Source organism: Miscanthus floridulus, chromosome 18 (assembly GCF_019320115.1).
Source record: "Miscanthus floridulus cultivar M001 chromosome 18, ASM1932011v1, whole genome shotgun sequence".
In the NCBI taxonomy this organism is placed as follows: Eukaryota; Viridiplantae; Streptophyta; class Magnoliopsida; order Poales; family Poaceae; genus Miscanthus; species Miscanthus floridulus.
The window spans coordinates 35143899-35163135 of NC_089597.1; the positions used below are offsets into that span (position 1 = coordinate 35143899).

General features: G+C 45.6%; 1 protein-coding gene across 1 annotated transcript; it reads left to right on the plus strand.

Annotated features, from left to right (window-relative positions):
* Positions 1 to 12436: 12436 nt before the first annotated feature.
* On the plus strand, positions 12437 to 14928 carry LOC136519772 (uncharacterized). The gene is made up of 2 exons (XM_066513140.1): positions 12437 to 12716; positions 12840 to 14928. Exons 1-2 carry the CDS (start codon positions 12627 to 12629, stop codon positions 14787 to 14789), a joined length of 2040 nt encoding a protein of 679 aa, XP_066369237.1. The 5' UTR covers positions 12437 to 12626; the 3' UTR covers positions 14790 to 14928.
* Positions 14929 to 19237: the final 4309 nt, after the last annotated feature.

Consider the following 19237-nt stretch of genomic DNA (forward strand, 5'->3'; position numbering starts at 1 on the left):
CTGCTAGTACGTCTGTCGTAGGATCTGAAGATGCGACAGAAGAAGGGAGCCTCTGAGTAGTCATGACGACGGGAGCTACTGTAGAAGGACCGACGTCATGCATATGTGGCGGTGTGGGCATCCCTGTCAACTCGCTAAAAGATGCTCCAAGACTCCTGGAGACTGACATGTCAGGCACAAATAGCGAGGGTGACTGATCCGGTGTGAAGCCTGTCTGTAATGGTGTGAAATGCAGGGCTACCACTGGCGAGGATAACCACTAGGACACCTGTACTGTGGGGGAAGCAAACGGAGCTAGAGGCAGTCCCTGACTCTGAAGCCCACTAGGCTATACTGCTGGAGTCGTCATAGTGGTAGTAGGCTGACCAATCTAGGGCGAAGGCTGTGGCTGTGGGGCCCCAATGGCTGTCACTACATGCTGCATGAATCCCAAAAGCTATTGCTGCATGAGTAACTGCTGCTGATGCATCTACTGCTGCTGCTGCTAGAGGACCTGCTGCTATCGCTGGAAATTATCCTGACGAGCCTGAAACTGTGCAAAGTTGGCAGCGGTCTCCTAAGCCTATCTAGCCTGATCCTGCTACATCCGCTCAAGGATAGCAATCAAAGCGGGGTCCGTCTGCGGTGTAGGTGGAGCGGAGCTAGAACTGTCGGCCTCTACATCATGTCTACGTGGAGGCATATGAGGAATAGGCAGGTAGTCGTCATCCAAACTGTCACTATACTCGCTCCTCTCCTCTTGAGCCTCAAGCTGCTCCTCCTCAGTTGCGGCTATGCCTCTAATAATCTCGTCCTGCTGAGCTGTGGACTCTGGTACATCTGGACGACGGCGAGGCTGAGTGGGTGCCTATGGTGTGCTATGCCTGATCCTCTGTGCCATGTTATAAGCTGGAAACTCTGTGGTGGCACCTCTGTACTCTGCAACCATCTCTGGTGTCCTAACTTGCATAGCCTTGAGAATAAGGAATGTGATCTAATGTGCATATGGAAGCTACCTACGACCCTTGAAGCCCTCAGCTATAGTATCCTCCATCTCTGATAGAAGGAGGTCCCAAATATCAAACACTGTCTGCTGCATCAGGGCATTGAGGAGCCAAAGCTGGAGGCAAGTCAAACCCTCTCTGTATCCCATCCTAGGAAGTAGTGTCCTCCTTATGATAGCCTCTAGCACTCTAGCTATAGGAGTAAGGTCACTAGGGTTCCTCCTCGACCCCTCACCAAAGGGCTCCTTAAAGCAATGGCGCACAAGATCTATAGGGGGCACCATACCACCATGAGGGCGCCTAGGAGGCTCTTGCTGTCCATAACATACCTCATGTAACTTGACAGGCTGCTCCTGTAACCTTAATATCTCCCTAGCTCTCTGACTCATCATCCTATAGTCTCTGCCTCTGAATGCAAAGTGTATAAAGTTATGATGCGGGTCAATGTAGAGCGAAGCATAGAACTGCCGAACCCAAGATGGTACAAACAATCATGTCCGACCAATCAGATCTGTCAGCCCTGGCAGATATGCAAGGTAGGGGTGAATGTGCTCTCCAGCTGCTGCGACTATAGCCTCTATGCTGTAGACTCTCTAAGATCTGAAGACTGCTCCACTGTTTAGATAGGCATTATAGAAATCCTCCCGTAGTGGCGTGTAGAAACCCTCTGCTGCTCTCTCATCCCTCCTGGGTGGAAACCACACATCAAACTCCACGAAGTGAAGCTACTGAACCTGCTTGGCTATGGCGGTCCTCAAGTCAAGGTGGGTCACTGGAGGCGGACCCTATGGTCTAGGCGGTGGACGAGATCCCCTCTGCTGTGTCGGTGGCCTTGGTGAGACTGGAACATGGGAACGACCAGAGCGGCGTAGCTATGGCTGGGGTGCCAGCTCTGTCTCCTTGGCCTACTAGACTTGCTCACCCTCCTGAGACTGCTGCGATGACTGTCCCTCCTATGTCTCCTGAGCTGGCTGAGGCTCCTGAGTCTGCTGTGGCACCTGTTGTGACTCTCCATATGGCTGACTCTCATCAATAGCATGACACCTTCCTACAACCGTGATAGTCCCAGGTGCACCACCATGAAGGCACTCAACTAGCTCAATTCCAGCCCTTGCTTTCAGTGAAAGCGGCTGATCTGCAATGACAACTACACTGTGGGCACCTCCTCTCTTAGCACACTCTACGGCCTCAGTGACTGCAGCTGCTCTGGCTGTCTCTGCATCAGGGTACTTGCGCTTCTTTGATGCAACCTTCTTCGTCTCCTTGCCTTTAGGACCTATAGGCAGGCGAGGCAGAGGCCTCTGATCATCATCTCCTGGACCACCACCAACATTCTTGGTGCAAGCCATCTGATCTGACTAGAACCACTACCGCTAAAAAGATCAACTATCCACTAACACTTTCGAGGCTTGGTCTCGATCCGTACTCGCGAGCTTGGCTCTGAGTTAACTAACAACAGCACCTATCACCTCAACGACACCGACTCACTGCACGATAGAATAGCTAGATATACAAATAAATACGATATATCTAATAGATGCAAAACCATATGAGAGCAAGCAATGTAGGTATGAAATAGAAGCGAGTGGCTTGCTACCTGACGAACCGGCGATCTGAGAAGAGGAGAAGCGACCCATGGGGAACCACCGACTTGGCTAGGGTTAGGGTTCTGACTCGACAAAGATTGGTGACGCAAGCGGTGAATCGACGGCCGAGAGGATGAAGGACACAAGCTCGGCGATTAGGGCAAGTGCAATGGCAATGCTGCTGTGGTGGAGCTTGGCTGCACGGCTAGAGCTAGGACTGGGGTGCTTGGCGGCGTGAGAGAGATTTGAGCAGCAGGCAAGGCAGCGGCTCTGGATAGGGCACTGTGCAGGAGCACGATGTGGCAGCGCAAGGAGTGGAGGCACGAGGGCGTGCTGGCATGGGGCGAGTGCGGCGGTGATGCTTGGGCGCGGCGGTGCGAGGAGCTCGGCGCATGCTGTCATGGCTACGGCGGCTAGGGTAGAGGTGAACATGGCGGCGTGACAAAGGGCTCGGGCGTTGATGTCGATGCGAGCAAAAACGAATTAGGTCAGACCGCCAGCGATTTAGATTAAATAGGGTGGCCCCACGAGTCAGAAAAGGAAATGGGGAAAGAAATCTGAGTCACGCACGATTTCTACTGACCGAACGCTCCGGTGGTAGCGACTGGACGCTCTCACCCAGCGTCCGATCGATTCCAGAGAGGTCCAATTCCTCTAGAATCACGACCGAATGTGTCCGGTGGACACCAACCGGACGCAGCCAGAGTTCGGTCAACTTAACCTTTGTCTTCTTCACACGACCGAATGCTGAGACGTCTTCTGACTAGACGCAGAAAGGCAGAGTCCGGTCACTCCTTCGCAGCGAGTTCACCTCCTGTGAACTGACCGGACGTTGGACTTTAGAGTCCGGTGCAGCGTCCGGTCACTCTTTTCTAGTAAATCTTCAATGTTCCTCTGTGCTGTCTGTTCCCAATCAAGTCCCAACTCAAATAAGATACAAATAAACACCAATTGGGATTGATGTGAGTGACCTCTCTTAAACCCTCATATTTTTCAAAATTTTTTGCCTTAGGCTATAATTCTTTTTAAGAAAATAGGCAATAAGAGAGCAAATGGAACAAAACGACAAAATAACATTCATGCATATGCAATACTTGTAAGTAAATCTAGTTGCTTGTCAAGTTTGATCCAAGGTTAAGCTTCTTCACACGCTTTTCAGCGGTTATCTTAACCATGTTAGACAAGCCCTATATGCATTATAAAGCGCTAAACATGTTGTATATTACAATGAATGCAAGGGACAACACAAGTGTATCTTTTAGTGAAGTTACTAAAATCAAGTACATTGAGCTCATTCCGCAATCTACAAAATGTAGCCTCATCTAGCAGTTTAGTGAAGATATCCGTTAATTGATCTTCGGTTCTTACGCCTTCTAGTGATATATTATTTTTAGCAACTTGATCTCTTAGAAAGTGATGGCGGATATCTATGTGCTTGGTGCGAGAGTGTTGAACCAGATTATTTGCAAGTTTTACCGCACTTTCATTGTCGCACAAAAGAGGTACCTTTTCTAGAACTACACCATAGTCTAGCAAAGTTTGTTTCATGTATAATATTTGTGCACAACAAGCACCCGCGGCAATGTATTCCGCTTCAGCGGTGGACAAAGCCACACTATTTTGTTTCTTGGAGGACCAAGACACAAGTGATCTACCAAGCAAATGGCACCCTCCGGATGTGCTTTTTTCTATCAACTTTGCAACTGGCATAATCCGAATCAGAATAGCTAACTAATTCAAATAAAGCTCCTTTGGGATACCATAGGCCAATGCTTGGTGTGTGCTTAAGATACCTAAAGATTCTTTTTACAACAATTAAATGTGTTTCCTTAGGATTAGCTTGAAATCTAGCACACATACACACATTAAATATGATGTCAGGCCTAGATGCGGTTAAATATAACAAGCTACCAATCATGGAACGGTAGAGAGTTTGATCAACCAGGTTACCTCCCTCATCTAGGTCGAGATGTCCATTGGTAGACATTGGTGTCTTGATTGGCTTACATTCATCCATCTTGAATCTCTTGAGAAGATCTTTTGTGTATTTCTCTTGAGAGATGAAGATGCCTTCTTTCATTTGCTTGACTTGAAAACCAAGAAAGAATGTAAGCTCACCAATCTTTGACATCTCGAACTCCTTTGACATCAATTCACCAAATTCTTTGCATGAGTCTTCATTTGATGATCCAAAGATGATATCATCAACATATACTTGACAAATAAAGATATTCCCATCAAGCTTCTTGGTGAATAGTGTGGTGTCGACCTTCCCAATGGTGAAGCCCTTCTCAATGAGGAAGTCCCAAAGGCGCTCATACCAAGCTCTTAGGGCTTGCTTAAGCCCATATAGTGCCTTGGGCAACCTATAAACATGATTAGGATATCTAGGGTCTTCAAACCCGGGAGGTTGATCAACGGATGGCTTCTAATCTTATAACCGGTGCAAAGGTCTCTCCAAAATCCAAACCTTCAACTTGGGAGAACCCCTTTGCAACTAGTCTTGCCTTATTCCTCACAACAACACCTTGATTATCTTGCTTGTTGCGGAACACCCACTTTGTTCCAATGACTCTTGCACCTTTTGGTCGCTCTTCAAGAGTCCAAACTTCATTGCGAGTGAAGTTGTTCAACTCTTCATGCATGGCATTGATCCAATCCGGATCTTTAAGAGCTTCTTCTATCTTGGTAGGCTCATAGTAAGAGACAAAAGAGTGATGAGCAATAAATGAAGCAAGTTTTTGAGATCGAGTTATTACACCCTTTGATGGACTCCCTATGATGAGATCTTGTAGGAGAGGTGTATTTCTTCTATTGACCACTTGAGGAGGAGGTTGTGGGGCATCAACATCTTGTGCTTGTACCACCATTTGCTCATGGGAGACATGAGTATCTTCATTTTCTACTCTCCCATCTTTTTCACCATCTTGTGGCCCACTTGATGAAGAAGGTTGATCAATGACTCATACATCATCTTCATCATCTTTTGGCTTGATGTCTCCCACCGGAATATTCTTCATAGCCTCCCTCAATGGTTCATCACCTACATCATCAAGATTCTCATGTGCTCCTTGGGAGCCGTTAGATTTATCAAATTCCACATCATATGTTTCTTCAACCAAGCCGGTGGCATGATTAAATACTCTATATGCTTTGGACTTTGATGAGTAACCAACAAGAAAACCAATATCACAACGTCTTTGGAACTTCCCTAGGTGTTGCCTCTTTTTGTAGATGTAGCATTTGCAACCAAACACCTTAAAGAAGGAGACATTCGGCTTCTTCCCATTAAGCAACTCATAAGGTGTCTTGCCAAGGAACTTTTGAAGGAATAGGCGGTTGGATGTATATCATGCGGTGTTGATTGCTTCCAACCATAGAGCTTCGGGGGTGTTGTACTCATCAAGCATTGTTCTTGCAAGAGTGATCAATGTCTGGTTCTTCCTCTCAACTACACCATTTTGTTGAGGAGTATAAGTTGTGGAGACCTCATGTTTGATTCCAACTTCATCACAATAGGCTTCTATGTTTGTGTTGTCAAATTCTTTCCCATTGTCACTTCTAATCTTTTGGAGCTTCACTTCAAATTCATTTTGAGCTCTCTTGGCAAACTTCTTGAAGCAAGATGCAACTTCGGATTTGTCATGAAGAAAGAATACCCATGTATACCTTGAATAGTCATCAACAATCACAAGACAATAAAGATTTCCTCCCAAACTCTTATATGTTGTTGGTCCAAATAAATCCATGTGAAGGAGTTCTAGCACTCTTATGGTTGACATGAAAGCTTTGGTTGGATGAGTATTTGCAACTTACTTGCCGGCTTAACATGCACTACAAAGCTTGTCCTTTTCAAACTTCACATCCTTCAACCCTCTTACCAAATCATTCTTCATAAGCTTCTTGAGTGAGCTCATCCCAACATGAGCAAGTCTTCTATGCCATAGCCACCCAAGTGTTGTTTTGGTGAATAGGCAAGTCTTCAAATTTGCATCTTCGGAGGTGAAGTCCACTAGATATAAGTTGTTGTATCTAAATCCATTGAATATCACTTGATTATCATCTACCTTGGATACAACAACCTCCTTCTTGGTGAACAAGCATTGGAAGCTAAGATCACACAATTGTTTAATGGATAGCAAGTTGAAACTCAATGAAGCAACATAGCACATTGGAGATGGAATGATCATTTGATATTGCCACTTTGCCCAATCCTTTAACCTTGCCCTTTGAGTTATCTCCAAATGTTATTCTCTCTTGTCTATCTACCTCTTCATCTAGTGAGGTGAACATACGAGGATCACCGGTCATATGTTGAGTGCAACCACTATCAATAACCCAATGACTTTCACCGGTCTTGTAGTTCACCTACACACAAGAGATTCAAGCTTTAGGAACCTAAACTTATTGAGGGCCCTTCACCTTCTCAACAAGTGACTTAGCCACCCAAATCTTCTTAGGCCTATTCTTGTTAGGGGGTCCTAAGAACATGACTTTCATCTTTCCACTAGAATCATTTCTAAGCATGTAGTGAGCATTGAAGGCAAAGGGTCTAGCATGCTTGGGCAAGGGTTGTGGTGGTGGAGTTTGGCACTCATGAGCAAAGTGGCCTTCTTGTCCACACTCAAAACATCTCTTTGGTTTTGCCTTTGGCTTTAATTATTGTTGTTGAACTTGAGCCTTCTTCTTCTCTACACTCACCACATATCCAATGCCACTTCTATCCATCTTCATGACAGTGTTCATGAGTAGCTCACTTTGGAGATGCTTGCCTCTTGCAAACTTGCTCAATCCCATCTTGAGATGCTCTTTCTCCATCTTGAGCTTCTTGTTCTCTTCCTTGAGGACATCATTGTTCTTCTCTTCCTTGAGCTTCTTATTCTCTTCTTTGAGCTTCTCATTTTCAAGGATCAACTCTTCATCATGATCAAGAGTTTCTAGCCCAATGGTGTTGTGGCTTTTCATCTCTTCAAGATCTTTCATGAGCTTTTCATTTGCATTCTTGAGCTTGACATATTCATCATAGTCATTGCACTCAACCACTTTCTTGCCTTTGCCACTAGATCCTTGCTCAATGCTCTCATCAATTAAATCATCACATGATGTAGCTATATCAATCTTAACAACATGGTTAGTAGCATCATGTGGCTCATTTGGTAAAAATTCTTGAGCAATAACAAGAGTATCATAATTGATCTTTAGAGTTGTATATTCATCTTTTAGCTTGTTGTGGCTAGCGATGAGCTCATTGTGCACCCACTCAAGTTTATCATGTTTATCTTTAAGCTCTTTCTTAGAAGATTTGAGCTCCTTGAGTTTGGATGATATAGCATCATTTGTTTCTTTAAGCTCAATATTAGCCTTTTCCAATGTATCGCATTTTGCTAAAAGTGAATCATTTTTAGCATCTAGCTTTTCATTTTTAGCTCTACCCTTTCTAATGATCTTAGTGTATTGTTTTAATATTTTAACAAGATCATCATAGGAAGGTGTTTCATCATCACTATCACTATCACTATCATCACTAGCATGTTCATCATCACTACTAACATCATCATTTGATACCTTGCGTTCACCCTTGGCCATAAGGCATAGGTGTGTAGAGGATGATAGCGATGGTGGCGGTGAAGATGATAAGTCAATAGTAATGGCGACCATCTTCTCATTATCACTTTCATCATCGGATGATCCACTAGATGAATCAATGTCCATGAGCCAATCACCGATGATGTAAGCCTTTCCACTCTTCTTCTTCTTGTGGAAGTCTTTCTTGCCATCTCTTTTCTTATATGGCTTGTTCTTTTTCTTCTCAGCTTTATCTTCATTGCTTGAGTCATCTTTCTTGCCCTTGTTCTTGTTCTTGAACTTGTCTTTCTTGGGCTTTGTGCATTGATGAGCTAGATGGCCAAGTTCGCCACAATTGTAGCAATCTATCTCAAAGATTAGCTTTCTTCTTGAGCTTGTGAAGAACTTCTTATTCTTGCCATCGAACTTGATGCCACTCTTGTTGAGCTTCTTTAGCATCTTGGCGGTCTTCTTCACCATGAGAGCAAGGCTTTCATCATCAACTTCATCTTCACTTGAGCTTTCATACTCAAGTCTTGCCTTGCCCTTCTCTTGGCTAGCTTTGAATGCTAAGTCTTTGTCTTTCTTCTTGGTAGAGGATGGGCCATCTTGTGGCGTGATGTGCATGTACATTTCATGAGCATTGATCTTTCCCAAGATTTGTATCGGTGTAGCGGCGGAAAGATCACCTTGATGTAGCACGGTCACAATATGCCCATATTTGTCAATGGGGAGGACACTCAAGATCTTTCTCACAATGTTTGATGGTGACATTTGAGTAAGTCCAAGCCCATTGACTTCCTCTACAAGAACATTCAAACGTGAATACATCTCATTAGCATATTCTTTGGGAAGCATCTCAAATGAATTTAGCTTTTTAATTACAAGATGATAGCGTTCCTCACGCTCACTCTTGGTTCCCTCATGGAGCGTACAAATGTCCGACTATAGTGCATGGGCGTCTTTGTGGTTCCTTACGTGGTTGAACACATCTTTGCAAAGGCCTCTAAAGATGGTGTTTCGAGCCTTTGCATTCCATTTTTCATAATTAACCTCATCGCCTTATAAGTTAGTAGCATCCCGAGGTTTTGGGAAGCCTTGTGAGGCGGCTCTAAGTATACCAACGTCTAGAGCTTCTACGTACGCCTCCATGTGGATTTTCCAATATAAAAAGTCATCTCCCTCAAAGATAGGAGGAGGTCCATCCCCGTGAGACATCTTTCTCAAAGTGATTAAGCTTAAAAACGTGAGCACGAGGCTCTAATACCAATTGAAAGGATCAAGATGCCCAAGAGGGGGGGGGTGAATTGGGCTAATTCTAAATTTTCTTGCAATAATTAAATCCTATGGTTAGCCCAATTAACCCCTTGTGCCTAGAAAAGTGTTTATATTAATCTAATGCACAAAGGACTTGCAACCTATGTTCCAAACTTACTCTAGCATGGCAATTCTATGAATGTAAAAACAAGTATTGAAATTGCTCAAAGTAAATGCTCAAAGTAAATAGAGAGAGAGGAACGCGGCGATGTTTTGCCGAGGTATCGGAGAGTCACCACTCCCCACTAGTCCTCGTTGGAGCACCCGTGCAAGGGTGTAGCTCCCCCTTGATCCGCGCAAGGATCAAGTGCTCTCTACGGGTTGATTCTTTGACACTCCATCATGGTGAATCACCCACAACCGCTCACAACTTAAGTTGGGTCACCCACAAGCTCCGCCGGGTGATCACCAAGCTCCCAATCACCACCAAGCCATCTAGGTGATGGCGATCACCAAGAGTAACAAGCATGAACTCTCACTTGACCACACGAAGCCTAATGAGAACGGTGGATGCACACTTTGCTACTCTTGATTCACTAATGAGGCTACTCTCTTGGATTCTCAAATCTCAATCACCTCACTAGGACCTTGCTCTTCTTGGCACTCACAAACGTGTTTCTCAGCTGTTGGAATGAGCAAAAGTGACTCCACACACGAGTGGAGCTTCTATTTATAACAAGGGCTGAAAAATGAACCGTTATGTGCCTCTGCGGGGTGACCGGACGCTCCGGTCAGTTCAACCCGCACACCAGTGTTTAAGTGTTGACCGGACGCTGGCAGCGTCCGATCATCACTGACCGGACACGTTTGGTCGCATTAAACCCTCACTGGAACCTTACTGTACTCGACCGGACGCTGAACCCCCAGGGTCCGGTCAGTACTGACCGGACGCGTCCGGTCGCAGATTTTCTCTTCTGGAACCTTACTGGAGTTGACCGGATGCTGGACCTCAGCGTTCGGTCACTTGACCACTCAGCGTCCGGTCATGCCAGACGCAATCTCCTTGATCAAATGAATTGACCGGACCCTGCAGCCAGCGTCCGGTCAGCATTTAACCCTCCATTCACTTCCAACTCTCTATCATATGTGAATGAAGTTTGCTCCAAAGGATCTTAGGCATATGTAGGAGCTACCTAGTGCTAGTTCTAATAAGTGTGCACCACACCTAACTCACTAGACTCATCTAGGTCAAGCTACCCGTCCATACCCCCCTTGATAGTACGGCCAAAGGAAAAACAAAGTCCTAAACTACTCTAAGTGTCTCTCCAACTCCAATCGACACTTAGAACTAGTCATCCTTAACCTTGTCGTCCATCCTTTGAAAACCGAAATGATTTCCATCGTAGGGGCATGACCACCTTGATTGCCCAATCGATCTCCATTACCATGACCTAACTTAATTGCCTCTGCAAAACACACGTTAGTCATAGTAATCTTGTATTGTCATTAATCACCGAAACCCAATTAGGGGCCTAGATGCTTTCACTATGGTTGCGGCAACAAAACTCGGGTCGGTGGTGCCATGGCTTCTTGTTGTGGTGTCTTCGGCTGACCGCGGTAGACAATGTCCCGACCGGCGGTGACCTTCTCCTAGTGGCACGGTGCACGCCGTGGCCATGACGGGCGAGGCAGAGTGGGGCACGATGGTGGATGGGGGTGTGACGGGAAATAGAGCATGACATGGCGGGGGACGCGGCGTGACACGAGATGGGGGTGCCACGGACGTGGGGGCACGGTGGGGGATGGCGGCAGTGGTGCGCGACGCGGGCAGGAGCGAGCGTACGACACGGTGGCGAGTGGGGAAATTTATGTTGTCTGGGAAGCCGCGTTGTCCGTCCAGACGCCGCGTCTAAGCATTACCGATGCCATGAACTCTGATGAACTCAATCCCAAGGACCAAAATCCCAATAGCCTCCAATAAACACTACCCAAGCTGACGCCAGGATGGAGAAAGAGCCCGAGAAACATAGGTCCCAATAGCGTCACCACCATCTCTGCCTAGCAATACCCAGGAAGCAAAACCCAATCGAGGTGGAACCTATGAGCTCCATCCCGGACACATCAAGGTAGAGCAGAATGAGCCTTCTGGGACCATCGTCAGAGGTGGTACCGACACCGTCGCCACTGCCATTGGAGAAGTGCAAGAGAAAACCAACCATACACGATAACCTAGGAGGCCAGGAGCTGTTGGGAAATATAAGCTAGTAGACATACATCTATAACCAGTTTTATCCTAAACTGTAAACGGTTAGTCACATGATGTTTAGCCATTATTCGGGCTAAATGACCATTTAAACAAGCAAACCGACCACTTAAACGAGATAAATGGTCGATTAAGTGGAAAACGGAATACCGGGCAGCGTTTAAACGTGTGTAAATAAGCTAAATGGTTGTTTAGGCGAACGATGTCTACAACTATACAGGGTCCACACGATGATGAGGTGGGCTTCCCTCTTGTCTTCGACACCGGGAGAGAAGACAAAAGAGAGGGGTTAAGTGGATCGATCCATGAAGAATGAGGTCATCCTTGGAATAGCATGGTGGCTATTATAGCGTGGGGAAAGAATTGGTTTGTTTGCTTGATGGCCATAGCTTGCCAAGCTGTAAGTTAGACTTGCCACAATTTCTAAGATGTATGTTTGGTTCATTATCGTGATATGGCACACCACACTTTTTAGCACCTGTTTCCCATGTCATGGACTCAATTATTGCTAAACTCCACAAGTATATATATATATATATATTTTTTTTTTTACTCGTCACACCTTCTGTAAAACTATAAGTTGGCTAAGATTAGGCGTGTCAAACTTAGGCCCAAACCAAACAATCTTCGGACAAACTTCCACTTGCCGAGTCAAACTTTTGCCGAGCGCTGGACAGGCCCGCTAGAAACAAGAGCCAGGCTAGGCGGCCCATTAGCCCGACTCAAAGTGCAGTCCAACCAACCAATGGTGTAGCTCCTGCATCCGACGAGCCTGGTCTGGTGCCGTAGACCAATCACGCCCCTTGTCGGCATCGGCGGCTTCGGCTGCTCGCATCACCCGCGTGGCACCGCTCTCCTCCTATCCCTACGCCGTCACGCAGTCAGGACTGGAGATCCCCAATTCCCCCGTTTCCCCAATCCCCAGTAGAGTAGTAGGGGAAAAGCGAGAGAAGAAACACAGCAGCCTAGCGGATGCAAGGTGAAATGGTGGTTGCCGTCGCATCGCCTTCGTCGGCGGCACCGGCACCCTCCGCCGGCCGTCTCCATCCGACATACAAGGAGGTAAGCTTCCTTTTTCCCTGTTCCATCGTAGCCGCTCTCCGTCTCCCTCCTCGGTTCGTTGGAGTGAACACTGAATCTTGCTGCTGCATCTCGATCGATGGTTTGGATCGGATGCGCGCGCAGATGATCATGCAGGCGCTGACGGAGCTGCGGGACCCGGGCGGGTCGAGCCGCACCGCCATCGCCAACTACATCGCCGACCACTTCTCCGGCCTCCACTCTCGCCACGACGCCCTCCTCTCCGTCCATCTCCGCAGCCTCAGGTCCCATGGCCAACTTCGCCTCGTCTCTCGCAACTACTTCGTCTCCACCGCCACTCAGCAGCCTGCTCCGGGGCAGAAGCGTGGTCGGGGGCGGCCTCGCAAGGACCCAGATTTAGCCCCTTCCGCTTTGATTCCGGCGTTTCAGGGCCCCAAGCGAGGGCGTGGACGCCCGCGCAAGAACGCCCTAGACCCGGTGGCTTCCTCTCCTTCGCCGCTGCCGGGAGCAAGTGCTCCGCCGCCTCCATCTGGGGTCAAGAGGGGGCGTGGACGCCCGCGGAAGGACGCCCTTGTCCCTCCGCCTTCCTCTTCTTCGCCACTGCCGGGAGCGATTGATCCACCGCCTCCATCAGGGGTCAAGAGGGGCCGTGGACGCCCTCGGAAGAGCGCCCTTGTCCCTGTGCGTTCCTCCTTTTCACAGCTGCTGGGATCTATTGCTCCACCACTTCCGTCTGGGGTCAAGCGGGGGCGCGGACGCCCGCGCAAGAATGCCTACCCCGCTGTGGCGCCGTTGGTGGGAGTTGAGCAGGGACCTGCTGGCGGACAACCACAGAGGAATACCACTCCTCTCTCACCGCCACCTGCTACCGTGCCCCACAGTGGTAAGAGTAAGCCTGTCCGGCCGCTCAGGGTTGCTGTTGATGTTTGTGCTTTGCGTGGTTCCTCCATGAACATATCTGCCTGTAGTAACAGTGTGGTTGGTGGGAAAGAGAAGATGCAACCTGAATCTGTGCAGTCCGCGGATGCTTCATTGACTAAGAGAGGGCGTGGGAGGCCCAGAAAGGAGAAGTCATTGGAAAATAGCCACTTGAAAGCCGCACACTTGACTGATTGTCAACATGAAGCTCTGACTGCGCAAGCTGCAGACCAAGCTGGGGCGGTCCAAAATGAAGTTGAAGCCAAGGATCTGCAATCCTTGGGTACTTCTTTGACAGAGAAGAAGATGACTGAGGGTCAACAGGAAGCTCTGAGTGCACAAGCTGCAGACCAAGCTGGGCCTGTGCAAAATGAAGTTGAAGCTAGGGATTTGCAATCCTTGGGTACATCTTTGACAGAGAAGAGAGGCCGCGGGCGTCCTAGAAAGAGGCCGTTGGAAACCAAAACTTCAGAAGTAGGTGTTGCTGCATCAGCTGTGAAGAGAGGCCGTGGGAGGCCAAGAAAGGAGAAGACTTCAGAAACTGGGGACTTGAAAGTTGCACAGATGACTGAGGGTCGACATGAAGCTCTGCCTGCACAAGCTGTAGACCAAACTGGGCCTATGGAAAATGAAGTTGAAGCTAGGATTTTGCAATCCTTGGGTACTTCTTTGACAGAGAAGAAGATGACTGAGGGTCAACAGGAAGCTCTGACTGCACAAGCTGCAGACCAAGCTGGGGCTGTGCAAAATGAAGTTGAAGTTGGGGATTTGCAATCCTTGGGTACTTCTTTTACAGAGAAGAGAGGTCGCGGGCGTCCTAGAAAGAGGCCGCTGGAAACCGAAACTGCAGAAGCAGGGGTTCCTGCATCCACAGTGAAGAGAGGCCGTGGGAGGCCAAGAAAGGAGAAGACATTGGAAACTGGGGACTTGAAAGTTGCACAGATGACTGAGGATCAACATGAAGCTCTGCCTGCACAAGCTGTAGACCAAGGTGGGCCTATGCAAAATGAAGTTGAAGCTAGGATTTTGCAATCCTTTGGTACTCCTTTGATGGAGAAGAGAGGTCGTGGGCGACCTAGAAAGAAGCTATTGGAAGCTGAAACTGCAGAAACCCAAGGTGATGCATTGGTGAAGAAGCGAGGGCGTGGCAGGCCAAGAAAGGCCAGGCCTTTTTAAACTGGGTCTGTGGAAACTGCAGTTGAGGTGTCTAGGGACTTGACAGAAGATGGGCCTGAAAAGGATGGGGATCTTGTGTCAGGGAAGAAAGCAGAAGCTCAAGGTGTACTTGGTTGAGGGGATAGACAATGGCCCTGCAGATGCTGGATGTTTGGTAGTGTCAAGAGAGGAGGTACCAATTGCTCCGATGGATGCTGGAGGTGTGCTATTATCTGGAGAGGAGGCAGCCTTTGCTCCCATGGATGCTGGACGTGCAACGACAAGGGTTGATCCGATGGATGTGGGCACCAAGAGTCATTAGTGCTCTGATGGTGGCAGCAACAACAAAAAAGAAAGAAAGAAAGAATTTACCTGAAAGGCTAAGCAGAACATGCAGCTGTATAAGTGTGTTCAAGGATATAATTAATAGACATACTGCAAATATTGCTATATGTTTGCACCAAGTTGATTACTCGTATGTTTTTTGAGTAGTTCCATTGGAACCTGCATTTGATGGGTTTCACTTTTGGGGTTGGATTTAAATATCTAATCCACATCAACATTTGTAATTTGTTGCTTGTACTGAAAACTAGCCATGATAAGGTTCATTTTCCAGTTTCAACATCTTTTAGTAATATGTTCACATAATATCTCTGTTTTGTGCTTTATTTGATGTGTCTATTGGGTGTTTGGTTGGTGAAATGGGACGTGTTGGTCCACTATTGCTTCATTAAGTCATTTGTCATACTCATAAGCATAGAGTACTTAGTATAAAAACAAGGATTTGTGTCATCTGAGTAAAATTTATAGAATGATGCTTTGATGTACCAATCCATTGAGGTTTCTCATACCAACAAGTCAACAGCCCCCATATATTTCAATAAGTTACCTTTCAGGACATCTAGCATGTCATATTCAATTTGCATGCTGATTTGATTACAATTATAGAGTAGCATATTATATTGTTGCATTGCAAGGTTAATGTGTACCTGTGTAAAGTTGAGCAAGCATGTTAACAGTTATGACTTAAACCACTGGTACTGGGTCTTCTGGCAATCAATGATGAAGCATTCTGACATGGATGTTGGTTTCTGTTCAAGTAAATATTTCTTATATGTTCAGCAGCAATCTATTTTGCGATGTTTCTCAGTAATAATCACTTGCAGAGTAATAATCCCACTATTTTTTTGCTCTCTTTGCTTATAAGATGAAAAAAAAATGTTATTTCCCAGTTTCTCGTACCTACTGCAGGTGAACCAAATATCTTTCAGGTAATCCACTGCATGGGACTGGAAACTTGAGTGTAAGCATGTAATTAAATGACAATTGATGAAATGTCTTTGGGTGTGATCTGTCCTTTTGCAAATTGAATGTCATGAGTTGAGGCATGTGGGATGTCAATCATGATAGAATGACCTTACTACTGAATGTAAAGTAACCCAATGTTACAAGTTTTGAATAGCAGCAGCATCTATTCTCATGCTCTAAAGTCACACCCAGTGTTAAAGTTGCGGTTGTAACCACATCAACCGAGCTGTGGTGACACATAAAAGTGGAGCTTGTACAGAACAGAGAGGGACTATCATACACTTTGTTTTGGATTGGAAATGTTGGTTATATTCATCTTAGTGCTACATTTGATCTTTAATTTGATGCTGCACTTGGTGTTCCTTTTGTTTTGATATCACAATACATGGTCAAGTTTTACCATGATATGTTTGAAACTAGTAAGATTAGCTTATACCTATGTTATCATAATACATGATTTTTTTTTTGCTTTTCAAATAATAAGAACAAGATGTCATTTTAAGAAGAATGATAAAATAGTGATAAATAAAAATTTGTAAATTGTTTTTGTGATAGGTGACTTGCATTATTTTAATGGCAGCTTACATCAATGAGGTCCAGATGATTCCATTCTACACTTTACATGATGTAATGCACTAATGCCTCTTTAATTGGGCATCTGTTTGCATGGCTTACGTTTGAGAAGGGAAATATGCATTCCTGAGAACTGTTGGAGTTCCTAGCCTGAGTAGCTAATCTGTGTGCTGTCTTTAATTGTGTCTACTATTTTCTGCACATGTTGGATTCCTTCATTGAGCTGTGTGAACTCATTTAGTAGAGCCTTTGAGCCAGGATTGTTGGTGGCATTCTCTGGTTGTTGACTGTCAGACATGTAGTTGTGTCTTGGAGCTGTAACAGTCCTGCGATTCTTCCAATTATGGTAGTTGACCTGTAATCATGCAGAAACCATCAGCCAAACAGCTCCTTATGGGTTCAGTCTTGACGGTTTGTTTCCACTTGTTCGCTCATCATCACCAGATTGTTTCATTTGTTTTGGCGCCTGTTCATCATCTGTAAAAAAAGGAGTTTGTTCCATGTACATCGGCCATGGTTTCATGGCATCTGACTGAAAGTCCACATTCCTTGCCTTCCAAATGTACCATAATCTTTGTTAGTGTGTTGTGTAGAGAAGAATAGAAGATCTGGAACCGCAGGTTGGATAATTTGATATATGCATTTCTGCACTCTTTCATCCTCATCAGATGTCAGTAGATTAGTATGAAGCAGTGTACCAGCTGCCCTGGCAAAGTCACAACTCACAATCAAAGAACAGGTCATAGGTGTTTACCTTATATAAAAAGTAACAGGTGTTTACCTTTTGAATAGTTTGGCAATGTGCTTTGTGAGTATTCAGCCGCTTGCTACCCTGTGGCTAGCTACTGGCTAGGGTTTGTCAATAGCAGTCGCCATGCGAAGCTTTCAGATGCCGGCTTCCTTGTGCTGGGGCCTGGCCTGGGGGGATCCGTTTTCGTGCACAGATGTGTACATTCTTCTCTGGTTGCGCATTATGCCAGTGGAGAATTCTTCGAGTGAGCAGTGGCGAATCTAGGATTTTAGCTTAGGGTATGCCGTCAAAAAAATTCATATATAATTCGGTAAATCTATTTTACCAATTCGGTAATAATTATAAAATTGACAACGTAATTTGGTACATATGCACTAAGTAACATAATAAGGTTTAAATTCATGGATTAAGTTCAAACCATCCACTAAATATAGTATAAATAGTTCAAAAGTCATATCGATAATTGAAATATGGGCATAAAAGAGAACCAGAGACTTACAATGCTATTTTTCTGACTATTTTTTTTTACGCTTTCGAAGGGACATAAATGTCTTGATTATATCACTTTAATCAACTTCAAAGAAAATATCTCGCTCGATGAAAGTGACTAGACTTATCCAAAAGTCTATCTCCTATCTTATTTCTTAACTTTGTTTTTATTAAAACCATTGCAGAAAATACCCTTTCAACACTTCTCAATATTATAATTAATTGCAACCTTGGAATTTTTTAAGCCAATGTATCTCTGTCGAGCTGCAATATATGCCTTAGAACCCAGATGTTTGAGAATCCTATGTTCCAATTCTTCCAGATTATAGAATACCAAAAGCCAATAGTGAACTATCGTGTATGCGTGTACGTACTTGCTGCGTGAGCCGCTTCCTGGGCCTTCTAACTTGCTGCTTCCGTGATGGCGTGATCAGGTGAGTATTTTCTCTTTTTTTTGTAAATACATATGTATAACACCTATATTATATTGTACACTTGCCGGTCAAATACCCGGCATACCCGAGTGAGTGTGTACCACCAGGACCTGCATGATGTCTTGAACAATTTTCTGACAAAAAAGAACAGAAAAATGAGGCCAGAATTCCATGTGAAATAATTTGCACCATACGTACGTAGATATTTGTAATTTCAAAGTGAATCGATGTATGTAGCACACTGGAGTTCTGTTGAATTGTAAATCAAGACTCGTATCAGGTAAGGGTGCGCTGTGGTCTTCCTCTAATACAATATTATCCTTCAATCTGCAGTGACTGGCTGGATTGATAGGTTTCATGCATTGCTGCCAGAATAAACCCCACAATGATCGAATTGCAACTTCATAAATGTTAGATGTTAGATTCGTGATTAGGACGAATGAGTTGGGGGCACTCATCGGTTTAGTGGCAGCAGCAAAGTTTTGGTTAGTTGGCGAGCTCGCCCACCCGGCCACAAGCCCACAATCCCCACCCCCTGCTCAAGGGCGCTGTCAGAAGGAGACGTCTCTCCCCACTCTCTCGTTTTCGATTAGGATGGTCTCAGTGGCCTACATTGTACACTCAAGTGTGTGAATTCACGATCATGGCCAAAGAAAGGCACACACACAACCACGTCTTGTTTGCCATTGGTGTATCCACTAGGCCCTCCGTTTGTGTGAGCGTACTTATGAGAGACGAGACAGTCATGCATTGTTTGCCATCAGTGTATCAACTAGTAGACCTTTGTGAGTGTCTACACCTGTCAGCAGTCACTTCTACACACTCTGCACTGATGACCATGCATGTTGACAGTAGCTGTGCCTCAAAGCGTAGGCTGTCGTCTGAAATCTCTGGCTGGCTGCTATGATTTTTCT